This window comes from Anas platyrhynchos, chromosome 25, assembly GCF_047663525.1.
Source record: "Anas platyrhynchos isolate ZD024472 breed Pekin duck chromosome 25, IASCAAS_PekinDuck_T2T, whole genome shotgun sequence".
Taxonomy (NCBI): Eukaryota; Metazoa; Chordata; class Aves; order Anseriformes; family Anatidae; genus Anas; species Anas platyrhynchos.
Genome location: NC_092611.1, coordinates 3,029,592 through 3,057,487, shown reverse-complemented (window position 1 = coordinate 3,057,487; position 27,896 = coordinate 3,029,592). Strand labels below are relative to the sequence as shown.

General features: G+C 58.1%; 2 protein-coding genes across 13 annotated transcripts in view; one reads left to right on the top strand and one right to left on the bottom strand.

The window, feature by feature from the left end:
- The window catches only part of KIRREL3 (kirre like nephrin family adhesion molecule 3), a 314,724-nt gene extending 311,111 nt beyond the window's left edge, over positions 1-3,613 (top strand). For all 3 annotated transcript variants that reach the window (XM_027444097.3, XM_027444096.3, XM_027444095.3), the window contains 2 exons: positions 1,624-1,710; positions 2,128-3,613. In XM_027444097.3, the coding sequence (XP_027299898.1) occupies positions 1,624-1,710; positions 2,128-2,571 (531 nt within the window). In that variant the 3' untranslated portion in view covers positions 2,572-3,613. The remainder of the gene's footprint in view (positions 1-1,623; positions 1,711-2,127) is intronic.
- A 64-nt stretch (positions 3,614-3,677) lies between these two features.
- Positions 3,678-27,896, bottom strand: ST3GAL4 (ST3 beta-galactoside alpha-2,3-sialyltransferase 4). 10 transcript variants are annotated; one of them, XM_027444100.3, is made up of 13 exons: positions 27,769-27,896; positions 19,929-20,069; positions 16,065-16,140; positions 9,050-9,128; positions 7,554-7,635; positions 7,088-7,168; positions 6,908-7,005; positions 6,462-6,522; positions 6,030-6,125; positions 5,720-5,909; positions 5,446-5,589; positions 4,952-5,095; positions 3,678-4,751 (listed from the first exon to the last, which is right to left on the bottom strand). In XM_027444100.3, the coding sequence occupies exons 2-13, from the start codon at positions 19,961-19,963 to the stop codon at positions 4,665-4,667; spliced, it is 1,173 nt and encodes a 390-aa protein (XP_027299901.2). In that variant the 5' UTR covers positions 19,964-20,069; positions 27,769-27,896; the 3' UTR covers positions 3,678-4,664. The 10 variants fall into 10 exon arrangements, with proteins under 10 accessions (XP_027299901.2, XP_027299903.1, XP_027299902.2 ...); XM_027444102.3 differs by lacking the exon at positions 19,929-20,069 and adding an exon at positions 9,750-9,882 and having other exon boundaries at positions 27,769-27,808; XM_027444101.3 differs by lacking the exon at positions 27,769-27,896 and adding an exon at positions 27,579-27,706.

Below are 27,896 nucleotides of genomic sequence, written 5' to 3'. Positions count from 1 at the left end.
CCCGCTAATTGACAGCATGAGATTGCACTGAGCTAAGTCGTGGCGCGGGCTTTAATAAAGGTCACGTTAATGAATGGCTTAATTTGGGAATTAGAAATGAACGGCTGCGCGTGCTGCACGGGAACCCAGTGCCCTCTGATGGTGCAGGGGCTCACTGCAGCACCACACCCCCGGGGGAGCCCCCAGCCCCCCCCAGCCCTGGGCACAGGCAGGTCCCCAATGGGCAATAGGAGCGCCCCAAATCACCATGGCAAGAGGCACCATGAAATGCCTTAAAAGACCCCCAGAAAACCCATGCCACCACTCGACTTTGGTGTTGCAAGGCACCAGTGGGACCCTGCCTTGGCGGGTGTGCTGCCCTGCCCTGCTCCAGCCCCCAGTCACCACCGAACCCCAGCAAAATGCGAGAGGAGAAGGGGTTTCTCCATCGGGGACTTGGAAATCCTTTGGGCACAGCCTGTACGGCCATGTGCAGCCTCCTGCAGCCGTCCTGCAGGGATTTAGGGGCCCCTCGTGCTGCAGGTTCAGCTGCCCTGAGTTTCGTGCTTGGTGACACGTGTGTTTATCCTACTAAATCAATGGCTCTTACAAGCTTTCTTTTTTTTTTTTTTTTTTTTTTTTTTCCTGGAAAAACTCAGGTACTTTAATTTATTGCATTTAATAGCCATATCAAAGGCTTTCAGAAGATGAACAGAAAGCGCTGCAGGGTGAATTTCCACAACCACTTACCGTTTTAAAAAGGGAAAAGAGAGGGAAAAAAAGAGCAGGCACACACGGAGGAGTCGGGCAGGCCGGCTGTGCAGCCCTGGGTCTGCAAGCGGGACGGGGCTCGGCGCCTCTATGAGCCAGAGCTGCGCGATCCGTGCAGGCAGAGATAAAAGGCAGCTGAGAAATTGGCCGATAATTATTCAGCGTCTGCACAGACCCACCTTTCTGAAGTACGGATAATTAAAGTCGTATTCTAATTAACGCACACCTTGCCCCCAGTTGTGGTTAGCCTTCAAAAGAAGAAATAATGAGGCGGGGAGGAGGGGGCTGCCCTGGTGAGGCCGGTGCGCCTGGGCGGCAGCATCCATATCCAGAGCAGCAGCGAACAGAAATCAACCCCAAGGTGTCAGTTCCTGACCGGTCCCTGCCGGCACCACTCCCAGCAAGGCTGGGTAAAGCCTCCAGGACTCGAATATTTTGAGAGAAGCCAAAATCAAGAATTTAAAATAAAATAAAATAAGGATTTCACATTAATTATGGCATTAAGGACATGCCAAAACCCATCTGGGATTTTATTTTTTTTACTGAGAAGTTGTCTAGCAGCCAAATTCAGGTTAGGAGGAAAGGATGAGAAAGGAGGAGGAAAAAAAATAAAAAAGACATTCTGGGGGTTGTTTTGGACAGGGGTGTCACTGTCAGCAATTCGCAGCCACAACAGCTGTGAATAATTCACCCTCTGCATCAGCTCAGCCTTTTTGGTCCTGGCCAGAGGGGAAGAAAGCAACTTGTGAGCAGAGCATCAGCTGTGCAGAGGTGTGATGATGCCCTGCTAGAGTGGCCCTGGGCAAGTCCTTCCTGGAGTCACCGCCAGGAGCAGGGCTGGGGGTGCTCATGCCCAGTTGCCTCCTTTCCTAGATGGACCGGGGGGAGTTCCAGCAGGACTCGGTGCTGAAGCAGCTCGAGGTGCTCAAGGAGGAGGAGAAGGAGTTCCAGAACCTGAAGGTGAGCCAGGCCCCAGGACAGAGCCACCCTCTGTCCCCAGCCCTGCAGATGGAGGTGCCCCTGTGTCCCTCGGGTGCCGGCGTGGTCCTGTGCCAGCCATGGGGCACGATCAGCCCTTCCCTTGCCATATGCCACCCCTTGGCTCCCGTGGTGACCTCTGTCCCCATGCCAGGAGGGATGCTGTGGTACCCCCGGTGCCATCTGCTGGTCCCAGCACCCTCTGGGGACAAGAAAAATAAATCAAGGTGTGTGCCAGGATCAGGGTAGGGGGGAGAAGAAGGGGGAATTGGCCACACAGGGAGATGCTCAGATGCTGCAGCCAGGTTGGGTGGTGGAGGGCATCCCTATCCCACCCCAATGAGCTGGAGGGAGTTTGGGCTGCCCCCAATCCCCACCAACACCACCACCACCCCGCAGGATCCCACCAACGGCTACTACAGCGTGAACACCTTCAAGGAGCACCACTCAACGCCCACCATCTCGCTGTCGGGCTGCCCGGCGGACCTGCGCCCTGCTGGCAAGCAGCGGGTGCCCACGGGCATGTCCTTCACCAACATCTACAGCACGCTGAGCGGGCAGAGCCGCCTCTACGACTACAGCCAGCGCTTCGTGCTGGGCATGGGCAGCAGCTCCATCGAGCTGTGCGAGCGCGAGTTCCAGCGCGGCTCCATGAGCGACAGCAGCTCCTTCCTCGACACGCAGTGCGACAGCAGCATCAGCAGCAGCGGCAAGCAGGACGGCTACGTGCAGTTCGACAAGGCCAGCAAAGCCTCCGCGTCCTCCTCCCACCATTCCCAGTCCTCGTCCCAAAATTCGGACCCCAGCCGGCCCCTGCAGAGGCGGATGCAGACACACGTTTGAACCCCGGGGATGCCCGTGGGGCGCGGGCCGGGGGCTCTCCACACTGGGACGGTCACGCCGGTGGTGGGAGAGCCAGGACCTGGCCCCCCGAGCAGGGCTGTGCCAGCGGGGAACGGGACCGCTGCACACTGAGCACGACCCTGCTGAGGATGCGGCGCCATCCCCAAAAGGTGTGGGGGGGGAGGGGGCTTGGGGCCACCGCCGTCCCAGCGAACGCCCCCCCCCTGCACCCACCCATCCGCTCGCCTCCGCTTCCCCGCTCCGCTCGCCCCTGGCTCCTTTCCTTCCTTCTTGGTGTTTGGTGTCCATAATTATAGAGTCCATTTCGGGGGGGGTCCCGTCGTGGTGGGATGGGGGGTGGGATGGGGAGACACACGCCAGCGGGGACGGGGACCCCCCAAGCACCCCCGGGAAGGGCCTCGCCGCGCTGTATCGCGGGCAATACAAGAGGTGTTTCTCGTGGCACGCCTGGGCTGATGGCCGCGCCGGGAGGGGACGAGGACAAGGATGCTACTGCTTCCCGTGCCCTTCTTCCTGCTGTGACACCTCCTTCCTCCGGGAGCTTGGGGTGTGCGGCGGTGTCCCCAGGGTGGGGAGGCTGCAGGGGTGAGGACCCCACCATGGGGGCTCGGTACACGGGGAAACTGAGGCACAGGGGCAGCCGCTGGCAGGGCCCCACAGCTCCATCCCTGCAGGAGCCAGGACGTGGGGAGCCACAGCAGGGACACAGCAGGTAAGGGCGGGGAGGGACAGGGAGCCTGGGACATGTGCTGGGGCACCTGGGGACACACACACCGGGACATGAGCCCAGGAACACAGCCCCCAGGTACACTTGAGGACACGGGGACAGAGCCTGGAGCAAGGAGCTGGGGTGCCTGTGGGCAAAGAGCCGTGGGCGGGGGCACTCGGGGACATGAGGACACAGATGCAGCCCAGGCACAGTGACACTTCAGGACACAGGGACCTGAACACGGGGACATGAGCGCAGGGACACCAGGACATGGCCCAGGGACACACGGCAGGGCTGCACACAATCAGGGTGCCACTCACACACCTCCCCCCCCCCCCATTGCCCCCATCCCCATCCTGGCACAGGAAGACCCAGCCCAGACTCACCAGGACCTTTATTAGGAGCCAGGAGGAGCCCCCCAGCACCCCCAGGTCCATGGGTCTCAGGGTGTCCCCCCCACAACCAGGGGTTTGCAGGACCCGGCCTCACCAGGGACAGGGGGACCCCGGCAAGCAAGGTGGGGAAAGGCACCCCCAGAGGAGGGGGGAGCCCCCAAATACTGATCCCGGCACCCCTGGAGCCAAATGACCCCCCCACCCCACCCAAGGCCACTGGGAGAAGTGCACCTGGGGAGGCCCCACGATAAATAATCTTTTAAATTAATTAAATTAATGCATCCCGAGTCACCTCCGTGTCCCGTCCCGTCCCCTCACCCCACCACGGGCCACCCTGGACCCCGACACCAGGCACCGTGGGTGGGGGGCTGCGGGGATGAGCCCCCGCGCCAGCGCTAAGGCACGGGGCTGGGCCAACATGTAAAAAGAAAATAAAAAAATGGGAGGGGGAAGGGAGGAAGGAATTAAATACTGGGGTGCCCAGGGCAGGAAGGAGGCAGCAACTCAGCCCCCAAAGGCTCCTGCACATAGGGGACCCTCCCCCCCTAGGACCCCCACATCAGCCCCTCCTCAGGGCCCTCGTCCAAATACGAGGGAATTAAAGAGAGGGGCTCCTGTGTGCCCCCCAGTCCCGCTGGGAGGGAGGTCCCGTGCCCTCATCCCCACCCCCCACCCACCCCCAACATCCCGCCCCCCTCAGGTCCTTGTTATCTTCAGTGTTTCTGTAAGAAAAGTCATTGGCAGTGGTGCCACGTGCGTCCCCTCCCTGGCTGGGGGACGAGCTGAGGGGCTCCCTGCGCCCCCGGGGACCCGCGAGCCAGCGCGGCCCCAGCCCCCTGCCCCCTGCTCCCAGCGTCCAGGGGTGGTGGTGACGATGCTCTGCCCCCCCCCCAGCTCCTCCAGGGCCACCGCTGGGGGGCTGCAAGGTGGGGGAGACGGGGACGTGTCCCTGCGCAGCCCCAGCGCCATCAGAAGTAGGTGAGGTTCTTGACGAGGCCCAGCTCCAGCATCCGCTTGATGGCCACGGCCTCGTGCGAGACGTTGTGCTCCGAAGCCTGGGGGACACCAGGAGAGTGATGAGACCAGAGGGGAGCCATGCCCTGTCCTCCCAGCTCCCCCACCTTGTTGGCCCCCCCAGCGCAGGACAGCTTTGAGTTGACCCCACACCTTCATCCGAACCCTCCTGCTCCCCAGGGCTGTAAAACTGGGGGGGAGGTCACGGACATGAAGTGGAAAGGGGGGGGATGACACTTACAGCCATGGACTTCAGCGTGATCTGCTCGTAGTAGTGGATGGTCTGCTTCTTGTTGGCCGAGTCGGGGTACCCAAAGCCCGCAATATGCACGAGATCGCAGAAGTGGAGAGCCAAGGTGATAGCCAACAGCCCCGTGGTTGGTTTCTAGAGGGAGATGGAGAAGCCATGGGGACAGCCCCAAAACCAGAAACTGGTCTATGATTCTAGGAAAACCCAATCCTCCCCCAGGGTGCAGCACAGAATCGCAGGCTGGTTTGGCTTGGAAGGGACCTTAGAAATCTTCTCGTTCAGCCCCTCACCATGGGCAGGGACACCACCCACCAGACCAAGTTGCCCAAAGCCCCATCCAGCATGGCCTTGAGCACTTCCAGGGATGGAGCATCCACAGAGCATCATTTTGTCAGGTTTGAGCCCGTTAATGATCCCACACACACATACCCAAGCAGCCTGCATTCGGCACCACTCAAGATGCTCGATAGGGCCACCCCTCTCACCTGCTTGACCTTCCGCGGTTGCTTCATGGGGAGGTTGAGCAGCTTAGCAGCAGTAACTTCCATGTAGTACGGGTTGAGAATGCGCACCTGCTCCGGGTTGGCATCCCAGATCAGTGGGGGCTGCTTCCAAAACCCTTTTCGAACCTGCAAGAGGATGGAGATGCCCATTGCCTTCCCAGTAAGAGCTGAATCCCCTGCGGTGGGTGGGATCCAGGCAGAGCTGGGCCCTGGTGCTGTCGGGGGCATGGTGGACCCAGTTCCCCACCACACTTGCCCTCTTCTTGTCGTTGAGGATGGCCTCCATCCACTGGAAGTCCATGGGCTTGAAGGGCACCAGGACCAGCAGCGTGTCGGGGTTGTTCTCCGTCCGGGGGTTGAAGTGGGCTGACTCGGGGTAGAAGAGGCGCATGGTGGTCTTGGAGCCCACGTCCTGCTCATAACCGTGGACCGGGGCATTGTTCAGCCTGGGGCACGGGGACAGATGACACGGGACATGGGGACATTGGGCAGCAAGTGACACGTGTCCAGCACCTGTGGGTGGCACTGGGCAGGGGTGAACGTCACACAGATGCCCAGGGCTGTACCTGATCACAACGTCGTACGTGTTGATGGTCTCCCCCATGGAGCTGTTGCGGAGCCGGTGCCCATTGCCCACCACCGCACACCTCCGGCACTTCAGGCTGTGAGCAAAAAGCACCCTCTGAACCAGATATGCTCCATGAGGGGTTTTTAACCCTTGCAGGGGTTTTTGACCCTGTGCTGCACAGACTACAAAGCTTCCCGTGCTCCATTCACCATCCCTGCATGCCTGCTGGTCCCCAGGTCACTGAGCTGGTCCCCAGGTCCCTGCTGGTCCCCATGTCACGGAGCTGGACAGGTCTCTGGTGATGCCACCAGGCAAGCAGAGCCAGAAGGGGACAGTTCACCCTTTGCACAACGGTGCATGCAAATTTGCTCCCTCAAGGGGAGCGCTCATGGAAAGTGACATAAAAACCCCAACCCTTCCCCAGCATTACCTCTGGATGCTCTCGGGGAGCGAGTAACTGGTGACCGACAGCAAGCGCAGGAGGACATCTTCTGCAAAGCAATGGCAAGGGGAAGGTGACAATGGCCACCTCAATGCCCTGGTGCCTGTCCCGTACCCGCCAGGCTCTATATGGGCATTAATCCCAGCCCCCCAGACCATCCTTCAGCGGGGATCAATAAAATATGTACCCTTCCTTCTGTAGGGAACACACACGTGGGGAAGCAGAAACACCCTAAAGTCTCAACACAAGCTGACAGAGCTTGCTCACAGTAAAAAATAGCCAAAAAGATCAACCTGGAGGTGATTTTAAGGATAGATATGCATGTGAATGCAACCCCAAAGCAAGTCATGCAGCTGAAGCCCACAGACAGGCAGGCAGGACGGACGGACAGACATCCAGCCCACCGGGCACTGAGGTGGCCTCACAGCTCTTACCGCTGCCCTTCGTGCCGTAGGGCAGCTCATAGAGTGACGGCGTCTTCACCCAGAAGTAGTCCTTCAGCTGCAAGAAGAGCGGGTGGTCCCTCGTGTAGCTGCCAAGGAGCAAAGCGCCAGTGAGACCAAGAGATGGGGGGCCCAGCTCTGCAGCCCCCGGGCCCCCTCCCTGTTACTCACTTCCCGATGAGCTGTGCCGCTTTCCTCTCCACCTCTCCAACAGGGCACACCGTCTTGTTTTCTTGCATGGGGAAATAAAAGCTGCAAGGGAAGTAGTGAAAAGAAGTGCCAGTTAAAAGGGTTCCCTTTGTCACCCATCTCCAGAAGCTCGGAAAACACCAGAACTGGCTACAGACCCCATCCGTGGGGCTCATCGCACCCCACGTCCTTGCCGGCGGTATGCTGGCAGTGTCCAACCCACAGGGGTTTGAACATCTTTGGGATCTGGCATCTGCCCCACTCCTCCAGAAGGGGCCAAGGGCACTGCCACCCCACCTCGGGTCTCTCCCAGTTGTCTCCATGGCAAGATGTGGGGAGCTGTCCCCCGCAAGGGGTGGGCTCCAGGTCTGCCTGGGACCAAGATGCTCCTGGTCCCAAGAGCAAAGGAAAGGGCAGGAGGCCCTTAAACTTTAAAAAATACACTCACAGCTGTATGTACCTGTCTTCCCGGTATATCGAGTACCACACCATCACCAGAAACAGTGCCAGCACTCCAAGTATCTTCCCTCCTGTGTGCCAAGAGAGAGGGGAACAGAAAATCTTGTCAGGCTGCTGCAGACAGGCAAGGGGGCAAGACCCTGCCTGGCCCTGGGCCACCCCAGCAGGGAGGGAAGCAGGGAAAGAAGGATGTGGCAATACCAAGGGAAGGCTGCAAGGAAAGGGGTGAACGAGAAGGAAAATTGGGATATGCAGGACATTCTTCCCTTCCTAAGGGATTTTCCTCCTCAATACATTTTTTGCGCAGCTACAATCTGCCCAGCTTTGAACGCATGGAGCACGTGGGCTTTCCAGCACCCCTGAAAGAAATGTTCAGCATGGCCAGTGGATGTCAGCATTAGGAAACATTTCAGTGTCTGCGCCTGCCTGCAGTCCCTGCCACAGCCAGGCACTGCACAAGGTGCTCCTGGCCTCGCGTGCCGCAATCCCAAATATTCATACTCTGGAGCCAGCCGGCTCCGTGCCCCTGGGGGACAAAACGACCAGGGCCAACATGCCCTGAGGATGCGTTGGCATCTCCCCAGGCTTTGAGGATGTCCTGGCAGATCCATCACCCAGGTGGTTTGACCTTGGCAAACGCCTCCCTCCACGCTGCGCTCTCTCTATGCCCAGCCACGTCCCCAGGGAGCGGCGGGGGCCCTGCTGGCACAGCGCCCAGGAGACCAAACCACAAGGGTTTGTTGGGCCAGGCTGAGAGCTCACCGCCTCTCTTCCTCATACCGGCTGGCACCATTTGCATCAAAAGTGACACAAACATGTTGTTCTTTCTGGTGCCCACACCCGCACTCCACCCCATATTTCTAACACTGACCCGAGGGTGGCTGGGACACCCGGAGGAGCAACGCGGATGCTGGCGTGGTGCACGCAAAGGACAAACAAGAGAAGGGCAAAGCCTGACACAAACAGGTGCACACTCCCAGCCCCAGAGCAGTGCCAAGAGGTGCTGCAGGGGTGCTGAGCTCTGGCGGGCCAGTGGCAGGGCAGGTGCAGGAGGGAGAGAAAAGAAAACCAAGTGTGCATGGGGACAGGGCTGTGTTTGCAGGGGAAGAGGAGGGAGCACTCAAACAGCACCCCTGCTGGACTGAGAGGCTGCAGCCCCCAGTGAAGCCCCATGAGCCTGTCCCCAAACCACGCAGGCATCACCACAGAGGCCACCCTGAGGTGCTCACTCCCCTGTGGCTGTGCCGGTGACACACGTTACACCCGAATGAAGAAAATCCCTGCGAGAGCTGCAACCAACAGCAACCTTGCCCCCAATGGGCCTGGGTTCAAGTGCAAACTCCGGGGCCCCTGACTCCATCCCTGCTGGGGATCCCCAAGGAGAAGGGCTCGACACCACACGCAGGCTGGGGAAGGAGGGAAGGGGGGCACAGGAGGGGTCTGGGAGCACCCCATCACAGCGGGGGGGATGCAGCAGGAACTCACGGGACTTGTTGATCATCTTTATCGCCAGGGCAGGCATCAGCCGAGGGCCGGAGCTCTCATCGCGGCTGCCACCGGTCACCTGGAGAAAGAAGGGAGAGAAGCATCAGCTCAGATCTGCCAGCCAAAACCAGGCCTTTCCCCAGAAAACAGCATGGGGAAGGCTCTCCCCGTGGCCCCAGGGGATCCCACGCTGCAAGGCGCTACCACCTCCAGCCAAGAGGAGCAGGACCCATCCTCACCTCCCCACAGGCGGCTGCCCCCTGGTTTATTCCCATTTAAATACGGGTTTCCCTGACCCACATCCACCAAGGGTTTCATTTCTACAGCTGATTCACCCGGAGTTTATAAATGCGATTAAAAAAATGGTTCCTGAGGAGTCTCCACCGTACAGATGAACGCAGAGATTAAGAAAGAAAAATGAGTTAAAGAGGAAAAGTGAGTTTGTGCCTACAGCTCAAATCACAGAACCACAACGTGCCCGCCCCAGTTTCTAACCCTCAGTGCCCATAGTGATGACCCTGGGGGGAGGTTAAGCACATCCTTTGCTAACACGTGACTTTGGGGGAATTTTAAGGGGGTGGGGGGGATTTTGAGCTCGGGCACTCAACTAGCACCACCACTGCACCAGCCCGACGCTGCTGAGCCAAGCGGAAAGCACAGAAGCAGCAAAACAGCCCCCAAATTAAAGCACGTCACATACTTGGGAAACCTCCAACGCCTTCGATTCAAGCATCCCAGCCTGGGGAAGCCCCACAGCAGAGGGGCCGTAAGTTTAGCACACACACCAGCACTGGAAACAGGGTGAATTTTTCTTCCTCCGAACCCTCTTGCTCCTAGAAGAAGCCAGCAAACGGCTGTGGTCAAAGCCAGTCCCAGGTCATGCGGGAGCATCTCAGCTGGAGGCTTCCCTAATTAGCCACCTCCCGTGGCTAACTGAAGTGACTAACAAGGTCCTCCCCAGCGGTGCGTGATGCTCACTTGCCACGGGGTGGGTGCCTGCTAGTGGAGCAAGCCCCAGTCACCAGCTTGGGTGCTCAGTGATGGCTCTTGCTCAAACACAGCCCCCTAATTAACTCATACTTCATCAAAATCTCCATCTTGCTGATGCTGGCAGGTGTTGGCCATCCTCCCCAAATGCCCCTGGACATCCCAGTGGCTCTCACAGCATCACAGCCAGTGTTGGAGAAACCCCAGAGGCTTTGTAAAAGACTCGTGCCCTAAGGATGCAAAGTGTGACAGCAGGCAGGAGGGACCAGCCCCCCTCCCAGACAGCGGGTGCGCCACCACTTTGCAATGCAAACACCAGGGCTGCGGGGCTGTAGAATGAACTTACCAGGAGGGAGAAGCTTCGGGCACCACCTGCCAAGCAGGGGACACGGAGGAAGCCCCGCTCCCCAATAAATTGCTCCCCGGGGATGGCTCCTCTCTACTCGCAACACGCAGATGGGCTCCCGGCAGCTCGGCTCAGCTCGGGCACCCCGCAACAAGCACAGCCTGTCCCCAGCTGCCTCTCGGAAGAGGACGAGGAGGCGCTTCAGGGATTAGTCACACGGGAGGGCACCCAGTGCCGCTCAGGGGCACGTCGTGCCTCCCTGCCCCAGGAAGAGCCAGCGTGGCCATCCATCACCCGGCCCCCGCCCAGCGCAGCAGTGACAGCAAAACTGGTGTTTGCTGGGGCTTTTGGGGCATCACTAGCAAAATCAAGGAAGGAAGAGAGGCAGCAGGGTCCAAGACGGACCCCGCAGGAGCCGGGGGTGTGCCAGGCTCTTACCTTCCTTATCAGCAGCGCCGGAGAAGAAAGAGCAGTGAGCACAATGGAATGGTGCTGCAAGCAACAAGGCAGGATATAAAGCACAGAAAACCATGCACATTTGATATTGGTGATAAGGGATGAGAATAAAAGGTGTTGCACTTTGGGAAACTACCTGTCTCACACTGGATCTTATCTCCTTCACAAAGCACAGATAACAAACTGTCGGGTAACACCTGGTGTCAATAGCCCCAAAAAAAAAAATTAAAGGAGGGATGAGAAAGCCAAGGATGCCCCCAGCTCACAGTGCCAGCATCCCCCGCACACTTGGAAAACCCATCCCACCCCACAACGGCTGCAAACCCCTCCTTGCAAGAGGAATCTGAAGGGAGGGAGAGGGAAAAGGACACGGCTGCATCCCAAAGGCCCAGAGCGAGCAGGGAGGAAGAGACAGCAGGTCCCAGCCTGAAATATGCCTTCTGCTCGGGGACAAAGTCCCTGCGTGTGCCCTGCAAAGGGATCCCCTGGCTCTGAGGCCAAGCAGATACCAGCTGGGCCGGCACCCTGCTGGGGGCTGCAGCCTCCCAGGGACCCAGGGCAGCAATCGGGACACCAAGCACCCCCAGCTTTCACTACTTCCCCCGTCGTGATTGCGAAAAATAAGCAGATTTAAATCAGAGGAAAAGTAAAAAGCCTGCAAGAGTTTTGTTTGGGGTTATTTTTCCAAGCAAAAACCAGCCACCAAATTCCAGAGGGAAAATGTGCAGCTGGAGGTTGAGGATGCCCCTCGGGTGCCCCAGCACCAATGCTATAGCCCAGGCCTGGGCATCACGGCCCAAATTTATCACAGACACACACTCCGTCTGCTTCCGAGCTCTGTCTCAGCACCAAACCCAGGCAATCGAGCTATGCAGCAAGTGGCTTCTCCTTCCCACCGGCCTGAGATGCTCCAACACCAGGAAAGCAAGCTCCCACCCCCACTCTTTGCTTTTACATAGTGGCTTCTTTAAAATACTTCTCCCCCACCACCACCACCACCTTCCAGGCTTTATGATCTTTTATTCAGGCTTGTAAGCACAAGCTGGGCCTTATGTAAAGCTAATCTAAGACAAACAACTAAATAGTTCTGAGGAAAACGAGCACTGCTCAGTGAAGCAGTTTGGGGAATGCAGAGCAAAACAGAGCACACCCAGGCTGCCCTCACACCAAGGCCACAAAGGAGGGGCTCTGGTAATAGTTCAGCCTCCCCCAGCCTGGCAGTGCCAGATCTGCCGCCCAAACTCCCCAAAGCATGGAGGTGTGAGCGAACCCAGCCAGTTCCCCCATCCCATGGCTGGAAGCTCCAGCATCCCACTGGCCCTGCCGCATCCCTGGCTGGCAGGGTGAGATTTGGAGCTTCTCCTCAAAGAGACAGCCGAAAAACCCCTTTCTTTGATGTCTGCACATCTTACTTCCACAACGCCCCCAGGCTGAACGTTATCGCCCTCGGATTACTTGAAAGCGCTGCGGCTGCCAGATGCATCGCCTGTGTTCGCAGCCAGGTCTCCCCTTCCCCAGCCCCACGCGAGCATCGCCCTTGCCGCAGGTTAAAACCTCAACGCAGGGTTTCTTGCCCCAACTCAGCACAAAGAGCAACCAGCGTGGATCAAACGGATGAGAGCACAAGGGAAGCGCAAAACGTTTGCAAGGATCAGGAAGCCCCGTGGGGCTTGTACCTGCTGGATGCACAGTGCCAGATCCCTGCTGCACGCAAACTCCCCTGTGGACACAAAGCCAAGGGGCTCTGCTCCCTCTGCACCCTTCAAGCTGCAGCAGCCGGGCACAAAACAGCTTTTGCTGCTGTCACAACACGCTGCGATTCACTGCCCACCGTTTCGCCTGCCCGGACCGCAATTAGACCATTAATGATTTCAGAGCATCGAGAGAACAAGGAGGGCTCAGGGCTGCAGCAGTTGCCCCCATGCATCCCATCCGGGCGATGCCTGGCACGATTTTCTGCTCCCCTGCCACGTTTGGGGCACCCAGCTGTTGGAGCCTGGGCTGGGATGCACCCAAGGCATCTAATTTATGGGGTCAGCATCACAGCAAGCTGCGAGGTGGAAAGCAGATGCTTTCCAGGGTTCTGTTTTTCTGCTGTGTTGGATTTAGAGGTTGGACTCGATGATCTTGAGGTCTCTTCCAACCTAGAAATTCTGTAATTCTGTAATTCTGTAATTTGCAAATATCAAAGCGGCAGAAGGCACTGGCCACGCTGTTCCCAGCCCATCTTTGGAAAAAAAATAAAAAAAATAAAAATACATTTCAAGCACTGGAGAGAGTATGATGCCCTCACCCTGTCCCAGCACCACACAATCCCACCCAGCAGCCGAGGACCACCCCAAGAAACACACCATACCTTCGTGTTACCATGGTAACCCAGAAATTCTGAAAACGATGGCTGACACAGCGAGAGGACACTTCCCTCTGCCCCAGGCTCGGCGGGAGCAGGGGCACCTCCTGCTCCAAATACCCCTCCCTGTGCTGCCAAACACGAACGAGCATCCCCAGCAGGTCACCCCAGAAACACGTGGGGTTTTATGAAACTGGAGCAGAGGTGGATTTGGAGGGGATTACACCAAGGAAGGGATGTGCTGGCAGCCCCCAGGGACTCACATTTAGCAACAGAGACCTGATGGAGACGCACAGGACAGCACAACCCCCCTAGCCCCAAGCTGGACCATCACTTCCCCCATCCATCACCCACACGCTGAAACACCACGAGCCCCAGAACAGCTCCGCACCCTCCCCAGAGGGAGGAATCCACGTGGGGGGGCTTTGATCCCAGCTCTTCACCCCCTCCTCAGCTGCGCTGAGGGACCTCCAGGAGAGGCAAGCTAATGAGAAACCACCCCGCAAGCCCCAGGTGTTGGCAGCAGCAGGCGCGTGCATTTCAGCGCAGGGGAGCACTCAGGTGCTGATACGGAATCAAACAGCTTTCGGCAGGATTTACGGCCCCAATTACCAGAGGAATCCGTCAGATGTCGGATCCCCCACACACAGCCTGGCTGGGGGCACACTGCCTCTGCGTGTCCCAGCCTCTCCATCACCACCCCCGAAGCCCCCCGCGCCCTCCCATCCCGGCGGGGCCACCCGACAGGCGGCACCCCTGGCTCTCCAGCTTGCCAGGGCATTTGGCATCCAGGCAGCACCCTCCTTGCCAAGACCTCTCCCCCTGTGGTGCTTGAAACAAGAGAGGGAACGGCTCAAGAGTTGCTCTTCTAATTCCTCTGCACCTCCAGCACCGCTGGCTGCCGATTCAATCCAGGCTGAATTAAACCCACATTGCATCAGCTTCCCCACGACGCCTGGCTCTGCATCCAAGAAGCTCCCACCCAGGAGGAGATGCCCATCCCTCCTACGGACGAGGGGATGTGCACGAAATACAAGCTGGTTTGCCAAAAAGAGGTGCAGGACAGCTGCATGGCACCAAACCAGCCACATAACCCAGCTGCAGGGTGGATTTTGCCATGGTGAGACCTCTGCACCCTATGCTCGGGTGGAGGAAGCCACAGGTTTGAGAAAAGCCATCTCCCCTCCAGGCAATTTTGCTTTTTAGGCTGTTTCGCACTGCTTGCCCCAACCTGGCCACGGGCAGAGGAGTAGGGATAGGGAGATTCCATGCTGCAGTCAGCTCCCCAGCACCCCAAAACGCAGCTGGGACAGCAACAGCCACCCCCTTAGCCTCAGCTCCTAGGAGGGACGGAGGAAAATTATACAGAGGTGGTGATGGGGCACACGGGAACACCCTGCACCCCGGGGGCTGCTCGCTTGTCAAAGCTGCTGGTGGGATCCTGAGCACACCTTGGCAAAACCCTGCCGAAAGGCTGCGATCACACACTGGCAGCACAGCGGCCTTCGGGTTTTTTCCAAGCTGGGAAGGAAACGCAGGGGTCCTTTTGGGATCCCACCACCACGAGCCCACAAGTCTGGGGCAGATACCACTCATCACATTTTAAAAGCCCCAGACCGTTTTAAATGCTCTTTGTGACAATCTCAATAGCTTTCTAATGGGGACAGCAGTGTTTAGCCTTAGCACGTGGTATCTCAGCCATACAAAAAACTGACCAAAGATTTACGATAGCGAAAAAACCCTTGTAGGCAGGTGAGTGTTAACATAATATTTACCTGTGACCAAAGCAATTTGGAAGCTGGCAAACAGCACCTAGAGGTCACCCCTGGGCTGCCCTGGCTGCCCATGGCACATCCAGGGTCAAAAAATGTAAGATTGTCTCTTCAACACTACTACAAAAAGCGCTGAGACCTCTCCCAGAAGAGCAAATAGCCTCATGGGGAGAGGCTTGGGTTGGACGAGTGTTCACATGGCTGCAGGTCTCCAAAATAAGCAGCCCAGGCTGCTCCTCCCACAAGTTTCACCCACTCGCTCTTCCATGCTGCTTGTTTTAAGACAGATTTCAGCTCAGGAGCTCTCAAACTCAGTTGCAACAAGCGGCAGTACCACAGCACCTCAAGCCTTTGGGGTACCCCCTACCCCAAATCCATGCCCTGACCCTCCTGCAGCCACCAGCATCCTCCACATCGCAGGACACAGAGCTGCCTCTGCAGTACAGCAGCAGCTCCCATCTGATCATTTCGGATTTGTTCAATTACACCTGAGCCTGGCAAGCACAGCAACTCAGTTCTTTGTGCAGCAAGGAGGTCTTATCGTCGGCTTTCATTGCTCTTTTGTTATTTTATACAAAAATAGAATGCTTTGGGTGAGCATCCCATCTATGTTCACTGGTGAGCCGCCAGCTGGGGACAGCTGGGGGAGACAGGGAGCCACACGGGGATAGCAGAGGGTGCCTGGAGGGCTTCTGCCTCATCCTGACCCCACAGCACCAGCGAGGTGAAGGCAGCTCCCAGCCAACGCACTCTGTGGCAACACAACAAGGAGGGAAAAGGGATGCATCGAGCTGCGGAAAGCAGGAGGGATGTGCCCTTGGAGGGCGAGTGTCCCCACCACACGCACTGGGGAGTTTGAGCATCCCCCACACACTCTCCCTTCCCTCAAGCTGCTCATGGCAGCGGAGGGTGCCCCATAACCCTCCTGGCAGCACTTGCAGCCCACCCGTCCATTTGCATCTAGAGCCTTGCTCCACGGCCCCTCGGCCCCAGCCCACCCCAATGGGCACCCCCCTGCAGCAGGAGGGGCTGAATCGGGTGCCCCCCGTGCGGGGATGCTGTGGGGGAACCACACGGAGCAGGAAGGAGGCAGTGGATACTTACGGTCCGTCCTTGCGAGGCGAGCAGAGGGGACAGGGTCTCCAAGGGCTGGGGGTCTATGGGTCCATCCTCTCTTCCCCTGGCAAAGGAAAAACGGGGAGAGGCTCAGCGCAATGGCAGCGGGCAAAGGATGCTCAGGATGCGCTTGGCTTCAGAGGAGCATGCACCCCAAAAATCCCAGTGACAACCCAGAGGCATCGGGTCCTGTTCATCCCACCCTTCTGTAGCTACAAGGGTGCAGGAGCCACCCAGGGCTGCTCCGAGCTGCCCCAGCAGGCCACCGTGTGTGGCAGAGCGTGGCCACAGAACCACCCACGTCCCCGAGCGCTGGCAGGGGCCACGCTCTGGGCTGCTTTACAAAGGAACCCCCACCAAGGGGCAGCTGGATTTCCCCTACCCTCTTGAATCTTCCTGCTGAAATCCCCTCTGGTGACTCACCCGGCCTTTTAGGAAGCCAACAGAGACCCTGGCAGGTCCCTGGTGATGCCTCCTGCAGAAGGGGGGACTCCAGCCCCTGCCTGCCCCCTGGGATTCTCGGGTGCCTTCCCCACGCACTGCCCTGCTCCAGCTCTCTCTAGCCCCGTGGCTTTGCAGCCAGCTTCACTTTTCCCAAACTTTCTAATTTCCACATCCTCGTTGGCGCCACACCAGCATCTCACCACCACAGACAGTTTGGGGAAGAAAAAAATACCCCCAGCAAGAAGTTTCCATGCACAAAACCCCTTCTGCTGCACTGCTTTGGAAAGAGAAACCGCTTTCCTTGCAGCAGGGCAGGGACAGCTGTTCTGCATCTAGCTTAATTACCCCAGCTAATGAGGAGCCAGGTGGGGTGAAGCAGGAAAAGGAGCCAGCCGCATCCTGCAGCAAGGGGTGGGCTGAGCCCATTGCTGCCCCCAGCTCTAGGTTAGGGGTGGATGTGGGCCAGATTTGCTTTCCTGAGCATGGGCTGGGGTTTGGGTGGCCCCAGAGGGGGCCAAGACTGCAGCTGCTCGCACGGGGCAAGGCAAAGCTGGCCCAGGTTGCAGAGGAAAGCTGTCCGTGCCAGGGGGCAAAGCCACAACGCCGGAGTTTTCCACTGGAAAACGCCATTCCATCAAAACCAAAACACTTCACAAAAATCAAGGCGATTTTGGCAGAATTGAGTTTTGGAGGGGAAAAAGAAAACAACAAAAAAAAAAAGGAAAAAAGAAAAAAAATCCAGTGGTGACAAAACATCCCATTTCACCAGCACCGAACAAAAGGGCCTTTCTTCCCTCTGCTTGCGAGTGGGGCCCGTCCCACGTCTTCCCTCTGCCGAAGGAGCCAAGGTTTCTACCGCGCTATGCCCCAGCCCGTGCTCGGAGTGGAAATGCTGAGTGCTGGGATTACGGGGGCTGAAAAACTCCCAGTGCCCAGAACTCTGTAAAGCATCTTCCTTGCTCTCATATCTGTGCTCCTACACGCCACGAACATCAGGGTTAAGTGACACATCACGCCAGGAGCACGTCCCATACATTGCCCCCGCTGTTGCTCACTGGTGCAGCGAGTGTGGGGTTTTCTGCACCCATGGGTCATGTGGGGGTAACCAGGGGGGCACCACGTCCTCTCCCCGCTCCTTTTTGCTCTTCCTGCCCTGTATCTCCCGCTTCCTGCAGCTGCTCACCGGTGCTGCCACCCTTCCCTGGGGCACGCGGGCTGGGAGAGGCGGCACAGCACCCACAGCACCGCATGCTGCTCGCTTGCGCAACTCTCAGCTAATTTTAGATCCCAGCTAGAGGAAAGCAAAAGTGTGTTTACTAAAGCAAGGAAGGAAATCACCACCAGCTTCTCCCATCAGCAGGGTTCGGTGCTTATCTCCCAGTGCTCAGCGCATCCAAGGTCTGGGCTTTCCACAGATGCCCTTGGGAGCAAGGCTGGACCAGCACAAGGACGTGCAGCTTCCCTCCCCAGCCCCCTCTGAGGGGGTTTTCCCCACCTACGAGAGCATCTGACAGAGTGAAACGGGAGGAGAGGAGATGTGCCCCACGATGCTATCCCCTCCAGGTGAGCAGGAGCCTTTTTCTGCACTCTCCTATGGATAGAAGGGACAGAAAATGTCCTGGGGGTGCCCCCAGGGGGTGGGGGGGCTGGCAAAAGCCAGGGGCTCAGCCAGCTGCAAACCCTGCATTTCTGCACAGGGAGCAAATAAAGCACAGCTCACCACAATCCACAGCCAGACCAGACACACCTGGGGCCGCGCTGCAAGTGGCCAAACCGTTTAACAAGCAGCCCTCCTGCCCAAGCATCCTTCCAGCAGCTGAACCAGCCCTGCATTCACCTGAGCAGCCATAGATTTGGCTTCCTGTGTTTTGGGGGATTACCAGCTTTGTGGGCACGCCTGCATTTCCCAGGGAAACAGCACGGGATACCCAGACGGTGATGTCCCGGCCAGAGGGAGAGCAGCAGGCTGAGCCAGTGCCCCAGGGCAATGCAGCTAATGCAGGGAGGCGAGCCAGGACCAGAGCAGCCAGAGCCTTTTTATTTAGAACCATGAATTATAGGATTTGTTAATGAGGCTAAACTCCCCCCTGAGAGCTCCTGCTAAAGCACTTAACGGCGTGGCACGGCACCAGGACAGGGATGCTTGGACCTGCAAGGGGGGCCAAGGGGCTGCCTCCTCCTCTGCAGCAGGCCTGGCGGGTCCTGTCCAGACGGCAGACCCCATAGCAAAGCAGGCTCCTATCGGAGCCCATTAAGGCTCATCAACCTCCCAGAACTGCTCAGGAGCAGCAGGGCTCCGGGAGGATCTGCCGAAAGCAGGTATTTCCAGCTCAACAAGAAGGGCCAGGAGCAATCACTGGTGGATCCTGGCAAGCTGCAGACGATTGTTTCTCCCCACAGGACCACCACTTCGTGGCGTTTTCCAGCCTTGCTCAAGGTCCTATATCCTTGTGTCACCTCCTGAGCAGCCCAGGAGGGAGCAGGGATGGTTCCCACATGGAAATCCAGGTGTAAAGGGCCAGAGGAGGCTCCCTGCATCAACATCCTGGCATCCTCCTCTCCTCAAAGGCTCCCCCTCGTTAACCAGCGCAATTAGTTGTTCCCAGCCTGAGGTCTGGCAAAAGCACACTGTTCAGGCACCTCCCCGGCCAAGGGCTACCATCTCAGCGTGCCGTGCCACAAGGGGCCCCAGCAGCACGATGCCGCAGGCGTTGTGACCCAGCATCACAGCTAACCTGGCCAGGAAATGAACGTTCTTACAGCTCACACAGGGGAGGGAGGAGCATCCCCATGGACAACAGCAAGGATATTAAAAAAAAAAAAAAAAAGAGCTGAACTTTGCTCCTCTTCCTCCCTGGGCTCCGCACTAGGGGGCTGTGCCACGTGCCTGTTCCCCATGGGTGCTGAGTGCTTCCCAGCGATGCCGCGTGCAGGCAACAACCTCCAAAGGTGGTGTGGAGGGGCAGCTCATCCTTACCCCCCACACGTATTTAATCCTTTCCAGATGGTTTATATGGCCGGTGGTTTCCAGCTCCTGCCTTCTCAAGGCAGCACCACAACCTCTCTGACTGACTCAAACCACAGCTCTCAATGCATTATCTGCTCTTCCCTGCACCTTCAAGTTTCACAACAACTTTTAAAAACCCACCAACGCCAGCACCGGAGGACGTGGCATCACCACCATGCAGAAGCCTTCCCCAGGGAGCCAAAAGCTCAACTGCCCCAAAACCTCCCCAGCACAGCCCAGCTTTAAAGATTAAAATCAGCAATCTCTGCCCTCTGCAGTGCTCAGTGCACCCCTCAGTGATGCTACAGAATAAACCCAACCCCAGCTTTCTTCACTGTCCCTGGCCGGAGACACACACTTAATGATTTGTTTAGCCCTGAACAGGCTCGGTGTTTTCCTACCCGTCCAGCTGATGGTTGCACTTTCCCTTGTTCATTTTCCACCCATCTTTAATTCATCGACTGCTTGTTCCTCCCCAGCTCCGTCAGGACAAGCTGCTCCTGGAAACTCTGCTCCCTCTTCATTGCGAATCGAGTAGCTTTCTTTAAAAAACAAAAACAAAAATAAAACAATAAAGCGCACGCCCTGTGAAGCTGCTCTTCCCCATGGCGCTCCCAAGCTGGAAGGAAAACGGCACACGGTGGTGCTGGCCCCCCGGGGGCTGCATGGGCACCCAGCCCCGGTGCCACCCCCACCGCCCCCAGGCTTGGCTCCGTCTCCCAGGGGCAGGGAGGAAGGATCACGTTTCCTTGCGCTCACGCTGCCTTCTCAACAGCTCCTGCCAAAAAAACTCCAAATGTTTTTGCTTTCCCCCCCCCAAAAAAACAACCTCTTGAGGAAGAGGAGCCCGAGCACCAGCGAGTCTCCTCCTTACATTGGCCAGACCTGAACCGACTCAGTCTGTCTGTCCGTCCGTGCTCCGGCGCGAGACCTTCACTGAGCCATTGCCCTCGTTTAAAATTACCTCCCCAGGGAGAGCAAGAGCCGCGCGGGGAGGGGAACACGATCCAGGTGAGATCATCCTCACCCAGACACCGCTCCTCTGCTTGGCACGGCAGGAGCGTTTCCAAGCCCGGCACATCCGTCACGTCATCCCGATCGCTATCGCCCCGCGATGGAGGCAACAGCAACGATGGTGCATGAGATAGCCAGGAGATTATTCATTTAGCAGATATTTAACAAGGATAGCATCTGGCCACTTTCCGGCCGCAGGGGTAATGACAGCCGGGGATCCCAAAAAAGCAGTGCCAGGGAAGGAAGAGGCACAAGGAATTGCAGTCAGGGTGCAGTCAGTCCTGTTTAGCAATGCGTAACATCCCCCAGCAGCCAGCAGTGCCCCACATCAGGCAAAAATCACCTCTCAGAGCAGCAGCTGAGCATGGCACCGGGGTTAAAATTAAGTTTTGCTATCAAAAAAAAAAAAAAAAAAAAAAAAGACTATTTTTGTTTTCTACGCAGATGCTTCCTAGAAAAGCTCCGTGCTTACACACAAGGAACATCCCCAACCCAGCAAGCATAAAGCGGCTGATTTCCAGACATCCAATGCATTGAGGAGAGCCAGGCAAATAATTAAGATTTAAATGTGCATTTACATAATACAGATAATCTGTCAATTTAACTTGTAAATGCAGATTGAATCAAGCAGCTACACTGTTAATTACACAGCGATGAGGCCTGGAGAGCTGCAGCCCAGCTCCACGGCAGCTGCGCCTTGCTCTGGGAACATGGGCTGGGGTCCAGAGCCCAGGTACCAGCCCAGGCCACAACACGTTCGGGGGATGGAGACAGGCCTTTCTTTGTCATTCCTTTTTTTTTTTTTGGAAGCCGCAGCGGTTATCATACAGGGATGGGCCCGAGGACTTTCCAGCCCTTGGCGCAGTTCCTGGCTGTGCTGACGCCTTGTTCTCCAGCTTAATTCAGCGAGGAGGCAACGTTTCATTTAACCCCCACCTCCCTTCATTCTCCCGAGCTCTGGCACCACCTCCACGTCCCACAGCCCACCCGACCCCCGTGCTCTCCGTCTCTCTCTTTCTCCACTTTTTGACAGTCCATGGTGGCGTCACATGCCCCCGCATCCCCTCTCTCAGGGCATTTTTCCTGCTTCCCGTTCTCCCCCAGTCCCCCCGACCACTCTCACCCCAGTCCCTCTCAGTCTTTGCGCTGTGTGAAGCTGCCCAGCTCCTGGTGCTCGCCGGGGGCGGGTGGCTCCACGCACATCTGCACACCCCAGGCTGGACAAATCAAGAGGCGCTGGCACAGCTCAGGGATGGAAGGTGCAAAATCTGAGCTTGCAGCTTCCCAAGCCTGGCATGGGGAGTTGCCTGACCCCATGTCCCCTGCACTACAGAGGGAAGGAAGTGGAGAGGAGCTGGACGCCCTCTGATACACCTGGGTGTGACCCAGTGGTAGGGAAGTGGCCAGGACGGTCCTGGCCACCTCCAAAAAGCCACAGGTGGACACAAGCAGCCCCACTGGCACCCTCAGGTGCTTCCTGGACAGGGATGCTGAGGCCCTCAGGTCCTTTCGGTGAGCAGATGGAGGACACCCTGGACCAGCAGCGTCACAACATCCCAAGGGGATGCAGAATAGGGCCAACCCAGCTCAGGGCGCACTGGGCTTGCCCCAGGGAGGGAGGGTGACAATGGCATTGCTCAACCAGCTCCACGTGCCTGGGGAGGGTGTGCAGGCAGGGCAGAGGATGGAGAAACCGGTCAGCACGGATGCTGCGGATAGCCAGCACCCCAAAAGCCACAAACACCATGGAGGAACCAGGGACCACAGCCACCCCAAAGCTAGAGATAAACCCGGCACAGGAATGCCCCAGGGAAAATCAGCCCCGATGTCCCAGGGAGGAAAACCTGGCTGCAAGGGAAGGGAGACAACACAAAGCAACTGTCCGAGCTGAACGCGGGCCAGGGAAATAATCTCCTTACAATCACCACAATTAAAGACTGTTTTATTAGCAGCTTAACTGTCCCTGGCAGGACTGCAGGCTCTTCAGCTTGGCTCTTGAAACGGGAGAGTGTGCCGTGGGACAAAACCCAAAGCAAACGGGGAATTGGTGGCGCTTCAGCCCTCCGAGAAGCAAAGGGCTCGCCTGCAGTTTTAGAGCAAAACAAACAGGGCTCGAGGCTTTCGGGCACCATGCAGCAAAGAAAATCCAGGAGAGAGCTGGAAAGGGCCAAGAGCCGTGTTTTCCATCAGCAAAATCCCAGAAATGCAAGTTTGCAGCAGGACGAGGAACCACATCAGGCATCCTCAATGATTCATTGGCATTTCCCTGCCCTGCTGCAGGGCTGGAGAAGCTCTGCGAGCTGGAGGCACGGCTGGCACGTGCGCCCTGCGGGCAGGGGGTCTCAGCCTGGTTTCTGGACAAGCAGGGGCTGTGGGGTCAGTTCCACCCCCAGGAGGATTTTTCCATTTTGCAAAAACTTCCAGTTCCCCAGCAAAACCTCAAATCGGTGCCCCCTCTGCTTGCCATCACAAAAATAAATAAATAAATAAAAATAACTCAGGGTGGACTTGGTTCCTCTCCCTCACTATCATTCCCTCCCCCAAAACTGCCAGGGGTGAAACAGGGCTGAGGACGGCAAGAAGGAGAGGCAGGGAGCCCCAAACACCCCCAGCAAGATGGGAAGACGCTCATCCTCCCCGGTCACCCTCCCCTTGTACCCCAAAGCGCAACAAATGCCCTGGGGCAGGCACCACGGTGCTGCCCCCAGCCCCAGCGTGCCACCAGAACCTCAGTCCCCATCTCCGTGCCGGCGTCTCTGCGGTGACAAATCCCCAGCAGGGACGCAGCCAGCCCCAGCCGTGGCGCCTCGGCTGCAGGCAGACCACTGCCTTCCTCCAGCCCCGGCCTCCAGCCCAGCTCGTGTTTTTAAAAGGAAATTAAAACTATGCCCAGCTGGCAGGCCGGCAGGGAGAGGGCTCGGCCAGCCTGGGATCACAGCCCCTGCCCACATTTCCGTGCTTTGGGAACATGCCCGGTGCATTTACTTAGCAGAGGGTGCCTGGCTCTCTCCCTCCGCCTGCACTCAGCTGCATCCCCGCCAGCACCGCGCCGCCCATCGAGTGTCACTGCGGCGGTGGGCACGCGGGGAAGGGGACAGCATCGTCCTGGGGCTGTGAAACCCAGCACAACGCCGGCGGCAACCCCGCACCTCCCAGCGGAGCAAAGCCCCCTCCTCAGCAGCACTCACTTCCAGCAGGAGACAGAAATTTCGGAAGCAGCTTTACAGCCCCAGCCCTGGCGTAAGCCGCAGAGCAGGGTCTGACTCAGGGCTCCGCAGCCCGAGGGGCTCATCCCAGCACCCCAATGAGCCAAGGGCAGGGAGCTTGGCGCTGGGCTCAGCCAACGTGTCCCTGCACACCGGGGACGCTGAGCCCGGCCCCAGCACCACCAGCAGCTTGGGGAGGGGTGGCCGGAGACATTTTGCAAGAGGAACAGCTGAAGGAGTGGAAACGGCATCTGGAAGCGATTGGAGGCGAGGAGCCTCTCCCGGCACAGCGGGGAATTCCAACGGCGTGAGCTCAGGTTCAAGCCTCCTTCAGAGAGCCAGCAACAAGAGGGCTTCGCGCAGTTTTAAGCCTGCAAACAGCAACAAACCACTACAAAAGGCAGCCGGCGCCCATCTCACTCCTACCTGGACGCAGCGGTGTGATTTGGGGTGGTTCTGTGCTCCCTGATTTGCCCGCCAAGAAAAAAGAAAGAAAAGAAAAGGAAGAAGTCTACATTTGTTGATATAACTTTGCAGGCATGGTGTCAGAGGGTCCTCCCCCAGCTCGGCATCCCTTAAAACAACCACGACTGCACCAGAAGCGAGGGTGCCCCAATTCCTGCAAGGTGGCCGGCTCCTAGCCCTTAGGATAGCCGAAGGCGATGGCACTGCCTGCAGAAGTCCTGCCGGCTGCTCCCCCGGCCCCAGCTTGCTCTCAGTGCTTGGACCTCCGAGCCCACGTCCCCGGGCAGCACCAGATCCCCTGGCCACTTCGGGGCATCGACCGACACGGGGTACAAGAGGACCCGGCACAGGTCCCCGCACCTCAGTAGGGGCCCCAGCCCCACTGCAGCAGCCAATGCTCAATGAACCAACCAAGGCACCTCAGTCATGCCTTTCTACATGGCTAGCATGTAGATCTGCACCTTAAAAAATGTAAAAAATAAAATAAACACAACGCCTGGAGCTGTGCTGACACCCACGCCCACATTGCAGAAAGAAGCAGCATGGAAGACGATGTGTAAGAGGCATGCAAGTGGCATGTAAGAGAATGCCCAAACGAAGGTTTGGGCATTTGGAAAACCCCCAAGCACCTCACTGAAGTGATGCTGACCCCACCTGCACCCTGCTCCACCTCCCTCCTTGCGCCTCCTTCACCCACAGCAGGTCGGAGCCCCTTGGCTTTGCTCAGCAAAGCCCCAGCTGGCAGCGAGTCCAAAGTAAGGTCAGTGAGAGCAGCCAGGGGCTCGCTCCTGCACCGAGCACACCCGGCAGCACCGCCACGGCCGCATCCAGCTGCCCCTTGCTTTCTCAGAGGAAACTTCCAACCCCATCCACGGTCACACGCAAGGGGTCAGCAGCTGGAAACACAAGAGATTAGCAGGGACTGGCCCTCCCCCCCCACCTCCAAGAAGACGTAGGATTTTCCTAGAAAACACACAACAAACACACGCTTCCCCGGGGGCTGCAGCCGAAGGAAAGAAACTGTGCAAAGCATCCAAGCAGTGCAAGAGTAAAGTGGGGAGCTGAGTTCAAAGGAAAACGAGAACGAGAAGTTGCAGATAGTGGTGTGACCGGTAAAACCATTTCCTCTTCTCACTGCAACGTCGGGGCCGGGCCCTGTGGAACCGTGTGAATGAGCATCACTGGGCTCAGGCAGGGGACACGTGCCAAAGGGACGTGTGGGACGTGAGGAGCCCTTCCTATGGGAAGGGCTCCTCATCCCGATGGGAGCCGCCGGGCTTCCCACCACCGCACACGCGGGTTGTAAACATAGGAAAGACACAAGCGGGAAAAATCCAGGCTTGATGACATCAGTACGGTCATTCCGAAGTCGTAAAAGGACTTAAATAGGGGCTTTCCCTTGACAGACGGAAGGCACGCAGGGCTGGAAGGATGCTGCAGTCACTGGCAGTCCCTGCCCCGCGCACAGCTCTCGGTGGCAGCCTGCAGGCGATGTTAACACTGACAGAGCCCTGCCTGTGCCAGCAGCGTTCCTCCTCACGTATTTACATTTACAGAGCCATTACCCTCTATCCTTGTGGGATTCAGCACATTGCTGTAGCAGTTGCTATTAAATTGTTGCCCGGAGCTGGAGGAGAAAGCAGCCTCTAATGATGTAGATAATTAAGCACAAGGGTTAGGAAGAGTCCAGCAAGCCACGCTGCTCCCAAGCTACAGCTCGTAATGACGCCAGGAGTTCGTTACAGCTTGGACGTGTCCTTAAACCATCAGATCCGTCGGTTTTGCATCTGGACAGGGGTTTGCATGGGGCATCCCGTGTCACTGCACAGCCACTTGCCACCACGTGAAGCCTCAGCGAAGGCGGCTGACAGTCTGTGATTTAATCAGTCTGCTCGGCTGAAAGCCTCTTTATCTTGGGGAGCTGTAGGAGGGAGATCCTGGCAGAGCCACCCATCTGAGAGGATAGGTAAATTCAGCAGGGCTTTCCCTAAAGCTCCGCCACCAGGCATTAATTAGCTCATCCCACACCATCTACCATGATGAGGGGAGGACCAGAGCCACCAGCAGCCCGAGGGCCAGGTGCCACACACTGAGCATCAGCCCCTCGCCAGCTCCACGACCTGGGCAGCGAAAGCAAGGCAACGCCACGAGGCTTCCTGGGCCAGATGCATTACATCCCAGCTAAGGAACCTACGAAGGAGCACAAACAAAAGCCCCCGGAGGAAGATTTCCTTTGTTCTCCACTCCAGGCTCCTGAGAACAATGAAACCGCTTCAGCTCACGCAGCAAAAGACCTGATGGTGAAAGCTCGGTGGCCAAAAGTCCCACTGGTTGTTTTTCTGCTGCTTTTGGAGCAAGCATCCCCACGTCCTGACGGGAACGAGCCCTCCCTGCAGAACAGGCACACACGATGGGGCAGGATGGGGTTTCGCAGCATCCAAGCCCTGGGCGCATGGGGATGTGACTTTGGGGTCACTGGGCAGGAGGCACTGCTGGAGCACGGCCACCAGCTGCAGATCCCAGGCTGTACGGACGGAGGATGCTGAGGGGTGGGAAAAGGCTTCAGCTGCCTAAACAGATCACATTCAGCCCACGCTGCTGCGCTAGCATTATGGGCAGAGCAAAGCCCAGGGCCGGCACCAAGCTCTCTCCATCCCCAGCGTGTTGGGTGGCTGCCAGCTGTGTCCTCCCCTCCATGGGGCAGCCAGGAGCATTTTGGAGCAGCACCAAACCCCAGCCGGGGGGCGGTGAGAAGCAGAGCCCCCCAAATGCTGCCTCACCTGCAGGGCACAGGCTGTGCACTCGCACGGAAACCCCAAGGACCTGCGCCAAAAGTGCCCTGGCATCACTACTGCAAGTACCCTCCGAAACCAGCGCTGAGAGATGTCAGACAGACATCTCGCGGTTTCCAGGGCTGGTTGGTTGGTTGGTTTGTTTGTTTTCCTTGGAAGCAGCACATCGGGATGTCCATCCAGAGCCTGGCCCAGGGCTTTTCATGCGGGGCGCTGCTTGGCCGGGGCGGGGGCCGCTGCCCTGGGCATGGCGAGCACAACGCAAGGCATCGCTTCGCTTCGCTCTCCCTGCCGCCAGCATCGGGCACGCGATCCGGCTTCCATCGCACCTGGGCGCCAAGCCACGCTCAGGCACTACTTCCATAAGGAGAAAACACTTCGAAAATAAATTTAAAAGCGAATCAAATGCAGCCGCCTTCTCGCCTTCCAGCACTGAGGGGGCTGCTGGGGCTTTGCTGCTGGCATCGCCGGCTGCCCGCACGCCCACCCAGCAGCGGTGGGGGCTTCCTGCATCGCAACCCCCCCCCTCCCGGCACCCCAAAGCCCCCCCAGCCGCCCCCCCGGCCCCCCTCACCTCTACAGCAGGCGCAATGGGGCAGAGCTCAGCCGCAGCCTTTCGCAGCGCCTTCAGCGCTGTGTTTTCACACAGAAAAGGGGAGGGGGGGGCCGGTAGGACCGGGTGGGATCTCCCCACACCTCAGCCCCCCCCCCAGCCCCAGCGTGTGTCCCCCCCTCCAACCCCAAGCCCCCCGCTGCAGACTCACCATGGGGCGGCCGGGGGGTGCCGGGCTCCGCAGCGGGCAGGGCGGGGGGGGGGAGCGGAGTTAAGCCGGGGCTGGGCTGCGGGGGGGGCCCGGGCACGCTTGCGCACAGAGCTGGTCTCGGCTGAGGG

Coding starts and splice junctions, on each gene's coding strand:
- ST3GAL4 (XM_027444100.3), bottom strand. CDS start 19,963: ATGAACAAGGGAAAGTGCAACCATCAGCTGGACGG. Junction 7,169..7,553: donor GAAGACAGGTACATACAGCT/GTGAGTGTATTT, acceptor CTTCCCTTGCAG/CTTTTATTTCCCCATGCAAG. Junction 6,523..6,907: donor CTACGGCACGAAGGGCAGCG/GTAAGAGCTGTG, acceptor ATTGCTTTGCAG/AAGATGTCCTCCTGCGCTTG.